We start from the raw sequence: 8,208 nt of genomic DNA on the forward strand, positions 1-8,208 counted from the left end.
TCCCGTGGAGCTTCGTCATCGCCGACGTCTCCAAACCCATCATCGGAGCAGACTTCTTGTTCCACTACGGACTCTTGGTGGACCTCCGCAACGGCAGACTCGTGGACTCCATTACCTCACTCACCTCACCCGGGCAAGTCGAAATAGTCAATTTACCAAGTATTAAAACAGTTACAGGTAGTTCACAGTACCACGAGCTCCTTCAACAGTTTCCCGACCTCACCAGGCCCGATGGAACCAGGAAACCTCTGCGCCATGACACCAAGCATCACATCCAGACCACACCAGGACCTCCAGTCGCCTGCAAACCACGACGTTTGGCCCCAGACCACCTGGCCGATGCCAAAAGAGAATTCAGCGCCATGGTGCAACGAAGTACAGCCCGACCCTCGAATAGCCCATGGTCTTCACCTCTCCACATGGCCAAGAAGAAGACGGATGACTGGAGACCATGCGGAGACTACCGTGCGCTCAACGCTCGCACCGTTCCAGACCGCTACCCAGTGCGACACATCCAGGACTTCGCGCAGCCACTCCGAGGCAAAGAGATCTTTTCGACGATCGACCTGGTTCGGGCGTACCACCAAATACCGGTCGCCGAGGCGGACATCCCGAAGACAGCAATCACCACACCATTCGGTATGTACGAGTTCCCCTACATGTCTTTCGGTCTTCGCAACGCCGCCCAGACCTTTCAATGCTTCATTGACGAGGTACTACGGGACCTGGACTTTTGCTACGCGTACATCGCCGACATCCTGATAGCGTCCGAAACCCCAGAGCAACACCGGCAGCATCTGAGGATCTTATTCGAACGCCTCCAGTTCTACGGCCTCCTCATCAACCCACAGAAATGTATGTTTGGCCAACCAGAAGTGGAGTTCCTGGGCTACCTGGTGTCCAAGGAGGGCACACGTCCATTGCCGAAAAAAGTCCAAGCCATCCTGGACTATCCAGCACCAACAACGGCGAAGCAGCTCCGACAGTTCTTGGGTATGTTAAATTTTTATCGTAGATTTATACCTAGGACTGCACAGGACCAGGCACCGCTCAACGGACTCCTGGTGGGCAACACCAAGGGTAGAACTCCCATCAGATGGACCCAAGAAGCCCACACGGCTTTCACCACCTGCAAGGCCAGACTAGCAGACGCAGCACTCCTGGCCCACCCCAAGGCCGACGCCAACCTCGCGCTCATCTGCGACGCCTCCAACCACACCGTTGGTGCAGCATTGCAGCAACGAGTCAACGGGGACTGGGAACCATTGGCTTTCTTCTCGAAGAAGCTCAGTCCAGCGCAAGCAAAGTGGAGCGCATTTGACCGTGAGCTCCTGGCAATCTACCTTGTCATCAAACACTTCAGACACATGGTAGAGACCAGGACCTTCACGATCGTCAGGGACCACAAACCGATCACGTTTGCATTCCGACAGAAACCGGACAAGGCTTCACCCAGGCAGGCACGCCACTTGGATTTCATCTGGCAATTCTCCACCGACATCCAACACGTGTCCCTCAAGGACACCGTCGTCGCGGACGCACTGTCCCGCATCGACGCAGTTTCGTCACCACTGGACTACACCGCCCTGGCGTCATCACAGCAGGCCGATGACACAATGAAGACATATCTACGCTCAGGATCAGGCTTGCAACTCAAGCGAGTCCAGATCCCAGGAGCAGGCGTAGCTGTCTTCTGCGACACGTCATCACCATCACCAAGACCATACCTGACACCTCCATACCGCCGAGCAGCCTTCAACAACATCCACAACCTGGCTCACCCTGGAATCAACGCCTCGGTCAAACTCGTGACTCAACGTTACGTTTGGCCGTCCGTAAAAGCAGACTGCCGCGAGCGGGCTAGCGCCTGCATCCAGTGCCAACAAGCCAAAATCAGCAGACATGTCTCGGCGCCAGTGGGAACATTCGCTTCACCATCTACGAGGTTCGAACACGTCCACATGGACTTGGTCATCCTTTCCCCCTCCGAAGGCCATCGATACTGTCTTACCTGCATCGACAGATTCTCCAGATGGCCAGAAGCATTCCCACTCGAGGACCAGGAGGCAGCCACAGTAGCTAGAGCCTGCTACGAGGGATGGATATGCCGCTTCGGTGTCCCTCTGCGCATTACCACGGACCAAGGCCGGCAGTTCGAGTCGTACCTGTTCAAACACCTCAATAATTTGGCAGGCACGACCCACCTGAGAACAACTGCCTATCACCCAGCAGCCAACGGCATGGTCGAGCGGTTCCACCGCCAACTCAAAGCAGCCATCAAGTGCCACGAGAACACCACGTGGACTGAGGTACTTCCTACGGTTCTCTTAAGGATCCGAGCAGCATGGAAAGAGGACCTCCAAGCATCAGCAGCCGACCTGGCATACGGCGAGCCATTACGCCTAACTGAAGAGTTCCTGGCCCCTCGAGCAGTCAGCCACCAAGATGACCCGGCGGACTACATCAAGAAGCTCCGCCAGCACTTCGCCGACTTGCGCCCTGCCAAGGTCAAAAGACATGGAGCTCACAAAACCTTTGTGTTCAAAGACCTAGCCACAGCAGAGCAAGTCTTCGTCCGTCACGACGCACCGAAAGGACCACTCCAGATGCCGTACCAAGGACCATACAGAGTCATCCGCCGCAACACGAAGACGTTCATCATCCACATCAAGGGCAAGGACGTGAACGTCTCCATCGACAGGCTGAAACCGGGTTACATCATCGCTGATGATGAGCCAGGTGTCCAGCACTCCAAACCGAGCACAGCAGCACCGGAGCCTGATCAACCACAGCAGGTTGACCCACCACCACCAGCGACACCACCGACAACGCGCTCAGGAAGACGCGTCAGATTCGCAGAACGCTATCAGGCCGGATTTGCATAAATCCTCATTAATACATACACACATCCACACCACACACATCCTCATCGTGATCCAAATCACTGGCAGGGGGGTACTGTGGTGACTATGTCGCCACTACACCCTGGCATTCCCCAATCCTGTCTAGACCTCCTAGACAAAAATTCTAAAAAAACCATTAGCCTAATTACCTACCGGACCGACGCCATCCCTACCATAAAAACCTGGGGAATAGCCCAGAACTGTCCCAGCGAAGAACCCAACCTTCCTGCGCACTTAGCCGGCATCACGACGTTACGTGTCGTGAATACGATACCGAGCCAATCACAGACTCGAACACTCGCGGGTCCCCGCAATTTCTATCTAGTTATCCACATCGCCATTAAATTTCACCGGTTTCTTCAATTTCTTTCAACGATACTGTCAGATCATTTTTCATGACTTTTTCTTAATGTTGTTCACAGTAAAAAAAGAAGTCCTAGAAGAGATTAACGTTGACCACGAAGGAAAAATTATAGAGCATGATAAAAAATTTTTCTCTACACAAGTTCTGAATAAGAAAAAGGAACTTGACTTGACAAAAAAAAAGTAAAGCTAGCATTGCACAGACTAAAAAGAATCGATCCATGGATATCAGCGAACAAAAATACCTGATGAACATTGCCCTCAGTAAGCCACAAACACCCAACCCAAGTGGCAGACCATCAGCAAGCCTTACCCTCCGTCGCAGTCCTCGATTTAGTCCCAATTCCACTCATGAAGACGAGGCTCCTGGAATTCGTCAAAGAAAAGAGCCACGACCGAGTACTTCAATGATTAATAAGCCACAAATGTCAGAATCAAGTGATGACTCAGAATCGGAAGAATCAGATGGAGATGGACTGATTACGGGCCCGATAATGGAGGAAGATTCTCTCGCAGGTGCCTTAGTTCCGAAGGAAGGTAAGTCAATGACGATACAGCGGGACTCAAAGATGTGTGGACCCGCGGGGAAGTCCCTTCTTATATGAATCCAAACCATGAAGGAAATGGTGGGGTAAATGCACCAAGTGTCCTGTCTTTCTTAAAGTTACTCATATATTTTTTTACCATATTAATTGCATTGGAATATTTTTCAAAAATAGTTTAAATTTGGAACTTTTCCTCAAGTCCTCTTTGGTCTGAATTGTCGAAAATTTTACAGTGAATGTGACTATTCAAGCTCAAAAAATCTCAATTGAATGCCTTATTTTAGAAAAGAAAAATAAATACAGAAAATGTCTTAAAATTATTAAAATATTGCAATTCATGCAACTCATAACCATTGTTATCCCTATCTTTTAAATCGTTGCAAAATTAAATCTTACTAGTTTTTTGTGAAAAAAAATCTTATGAAACTGATAGACAATTTTTTTTATGAAATTTTCCCTGCGTAATTTGATTAAAAATTTGACGAACGAAAAGCGGTAATTTGAAAAAAAATCATGAATGATGTGAATCGAGATTGATTTAAGATTAACGGCAATTATCATAATTTTCTTTAACAGTAACTTTAAGAGATATCCATTTCCAACGGAAGCTTCTGACAGCCATGGAGAAACGATTCAGAACGGATGCAGGAAAGTCTACGAATGCTCAAGTGTTTACTGATTTTGAGGTGATTTCTTTTTAGATTCTAGCAAGTAGAGTGCTCTCCCCATGAGTCGATAGTGAGCTGTTTAAAGTTATTGAACATTATAATACTTATCTATTCGCAAATTTTCAGATCCCAGATCAATTCACACAGCCAGGAAAAAACAAGGTATTATTGACAGTGATTGCAAATGATCACTTCTCTTCATCTCTACTAATTTTTTTACAAAAATTTGCAGGTGGAAACAGCTCCAGGATCGTAAATATATTTTCCACAATATCTAAAATATAACATCGAACTTAAGTGCCTTGATTCAAAAACTGGTTCATTCGATTGGAATGAAGCTCTGAAGGCTGCAATGTTGGAAATCTATGGTGATCGAATAGCAGACTTCTCTGCTAAAGGAACGAGGTTGGGGTCGAGGCCGAAAATATCCGAAAGAGTTTATGATGCTGTATACGGTAAGTAAAAAAAATACCGCCAAAATTCAAACGTAAGTAATTGTCGATGAGTTATTGGGATCTCCGGCAGGGGACTACGCGCTCTAGCGGTTGAAACCGTGTACTAGTAAGAGAGAGTTGATGTCTGTCATTTGACTGGGCGAGCAAGTAGTTCAAATTATTCCACCACAACTATCATTTATTTAAACGTGAATTTTTATTATAGTGATATTTTTGCATTATCTCATTAAATTTTCTTGATTGAACATTATATTGTATTAATAATGGAGTTTCCTGAAAAACGCAATAAAAGTAAAACCTTTTGTTGCGTGTATGGATGTTACAGCAAAGCCTGTCGTGATCCAAAAATCCGTTTTTACACTTTTCCTCGTGAAAAAGTTGACTTTGTGAAAATCATAACTAAATTTGATGAAGAGGAAATGATTGACAGACGTCAGGCTCGGATCAAAGTGTTAAGAATAGGGAAGAAAGTGTCGAAATACATGAAAGTTTGTTCTCTACATTTCATTGAAGATGACTTCATATTACCATGTGAATAGATAATTATTTTCATTAAATTTAATTGAATTTTCAGTGAACTCAAAAATTGAAGAATTAAAGATAATATTAGATTACCGATTTTTCAATTACAGTCAGAACTAAACAGCATAACACAATACTGCTTCGCCTGAAAAAAACAAGTGTTCCCCCAATTTGCCTCCTCAACCTATCACAACATCTCAAAATACTGCCAATGCACCGCATAACAGTGCCCGAGCAGAATGGAGACGTCAAAGATCAATACACAAACGATCTCCGACGGATACCAATTATGAAGAATTGATTAAAAAAAGGGATGCCGCGGGAAATACTGAAGGAGCAAGAGGAGAAGATGACACGCCGATCGGTGAATTTCAGTCAAATGAAATACCATCATTGCGTCCAAAAAATTTAAAGAACACGGGAACACAAGTTGATGGGAGTCTCAGTGATGCAGCAACACAGGCCCCAAAGAATTATTCAGAAATAGGAGTTTAAGTCCGGAGTGATTTAGTCATGTTGAAATTCATAAATTTTTTTACAGACGATGCTGAGTTAAGTACTCTTACAGGAATTCATAGTTTTGAATTGCTGAATACTATTGAAGAATTGGTGAAAACGATAGATGGAGTATCATGTGCAAGTACCACATTACCTCTCAGAGAAACCATAATCATGACTTTTATGAAATTCAAACAGAACTCGTCGTATACTATGTTGGCACTTCTTTTTCGTTGTTCTATTGACACTTGCAAGCAGAGAATTGTAAAAATGATCGATCTACTGGATAGGTGTTTAAAACCGAGCATCGCTTGGCCAAGTAAAGAAAATATCTTGCAAAATTTACCATTGTCTTTCAAAGGTTTAGAAAACGTTCGAGTAGTAGTAGATTGCACGGAAATAAAAATACAAAAGCCATCTAAATTGTGTTGCCAAATACAGAGTTATTCCTATTATAAAACTTCTTATACAATCAAATTCATGACTGGTGTGACACCAGCTGGATTAATCTCTTTTGTAAGTAAAGCTTACGGTGGACGTGTTTCTGATAATATGATTTTGCAACAAAGTGGAATTTTGAAGAAAATGGACAAAAATGATATTGTAATGGCTGACAAGGGCTTCACTGTCGAAGATCTGTGCAAGAAAAACGATGTGACACTTCTCACGCCTTTTTTTCTTAGAAACAAGGAGCAGTTTACCAAAACCGAGGCACTAACTAATCGTAGGATTGCTAAGGCACGAGTCCATGTGGAGCGAGTCAATCAGAGGTTGAAGACTTTCGCTGTACTGGGGAACACCATGCCAATTTGCCTACTAAGCAAAGTTGAAGAAATTTTCAATATTATCTGTGGGATTGTGAACTTGAGCTTTCCTATTCTTAAGAACGATAAGTTTTGTACGTAGAAAGATAGTTAATAAATTGACATATTTCAACTTAACATAATTTATTGCAAATGATTTTTTTGGTAAAGAATTACTGTATCAACAGGTAGGTTTACATAAAGCTGACCATCATAAACAAAATCTTTAAGGTCGTCATTCTTCGTCTCTGTTTGTACTTTTTTTGTGAGATGCATAATGAATCATTTTATCAAAATAGAGTTTTTTAAAGAATACAGCAGCTTTGTGGAATATTCAGGTTGAAATTTGATAGGAAATGAAATGAAAGCATCATCAAATGGAGTATAAATGATGAATTCCGTGACCGGCAAATTCTACACAGCCATACCCATTTGTACTTGTGCAAAGTATGTATGAGACTCTTTCAGGGTAAATTTGTCGCCTTTTTTGACTAACCATTTGATAGAGTTAATCACTTCACTTAATTTATTCTTTTTACCAGAATAAGGACATTTGATTTCAATCAATTTAACCGGCTTATTCTCATCAAAAATAATCCCATCGGGGGAATACCTAAGACATGAGTTCTCACATGAAACAATCAAACCAGTTTCGACAATTTTTAGTGGTAGAATTGTTTTTTCATAAGCTTTGCGTGCCAAAATTTCATTGCCTAAGCCGTGCTTTATGTAGCAATTATGGAATGATTTAGGATAGAAATAATTTATTGCTTTTTTCTTCCAATCTGGATTCTTATTATTTCGATATGTGAATATGCTATACGCAACACTCCCAGTTATTCGAAATTGTCGTTCCTCTAGCCACACTGAATAATATTGCTTGCTTTCAATAAAAATCGCGTAGACATTCTTCTCAAGTCGACAAATAAATTTTGTGCAACATTCTCTCAGAGGATCAATCTCCAATTTCTTCAGATCATGTAGAAATTGCCATGCCTGTTGATTGTTGAATATAGCTTGAATTGTTGAAGGATCAATTATTGATTCATTACTATTAATCACCTCGAAAGTTTCATGCCTCCCACACCTGAGAATAAAAGAAAACCAGAAAGAAAAAAAAATTTAGAGAAAGTATCCCGTTTAAAAACTGACAGAAAAATATTAGTTTCATTTTTCGTTTATTTTATAGTAGGTTGATTACACTATTCATCAAATAATACACTCATGATTCCATATTTAAATTAATAAAGTCTAAAAATATTGATTAAGAATAGAATTTATCAACGAGAAAAGGCTCATAATTGAATTGATGGTAACTATTTTTTATCTTTTTTAGATAAATATTTAGCGTCAATGATTGTAAAAAAAGTTAAAAATCATGGCGAATGAATCTAAAAATATCCAAAAATTAATCATGGTAAATAAAATTAGTTCTAATACATGTGTAGTGC

General features: G+C 42.6%; 2 protein-coding genes across 2 annotated transcripts; both read left to right on the forward strand.

Moving 5' to 3' along the window:
• Window positions 1-3,185: 3,185 nt before the first annotated feature.
• On the forward strand, window positions 3,186-5,268 carry LOC135171435 (uncharacterized). Its single transcript, XM_064137965.1, has 4 exons — window positions 3,186-3,803; window positions 4,388-4,497; window positions 4,606-4,641; window positions 4,712-5,268. The coding sequence occupies exons 1-4, from the start codon at window positions 3,488-3,490 to the stop codon at window positions 4,733-4,735; spliced, it is 486 nt and encodes a 161-aa protein (XP_063994035.1). The 5' UTR covers window positions 3,186-3,487; the 3' UTR covers window positions 4,736-5,268.
• Window positions 5,269-5,444: 176 nt separating this feature from the next.
• LOC135171567 (uncharacterized) lies at window positions 5,445-7,100 on the forward strand. The gene is made up of 3 exons (XM_064138196.1): window positions 5,445-6,847; window positions 6,929-6,945; window positions 7,057-7,100. The coding sequence occupies exons 1-3, from the start codon at window positions 5,970-5,972 to the stop codon at window positions 7,098-7,100; spliced, it is 939 nt and encodes a 312-aa protein (XP_063994266.1). The 5' UTR covers window positions 5,445-5,969.
• Window positions 7,101-8,208: the final 1,108 nt, after the last annotated feature.

The sequence above is a fragment of the Diachasmimorpha longicaudata genome, chromosome 20 (assembly GCF_034640455.1).
Source record: "Diachasmimorpha longicaudata isolate KC_UGA_2023 chromosome 20, iyDiaLong2, whole genome shotgun sequence".
Classification (NCBI taxonomy): domain Eukaryota; kingdom Metazoa; phylum Arthropoda; class Insecta; order Hymenoptera; family Braconidae; genus Diachasmimorpha; species Diachasmimorpha longicaudata.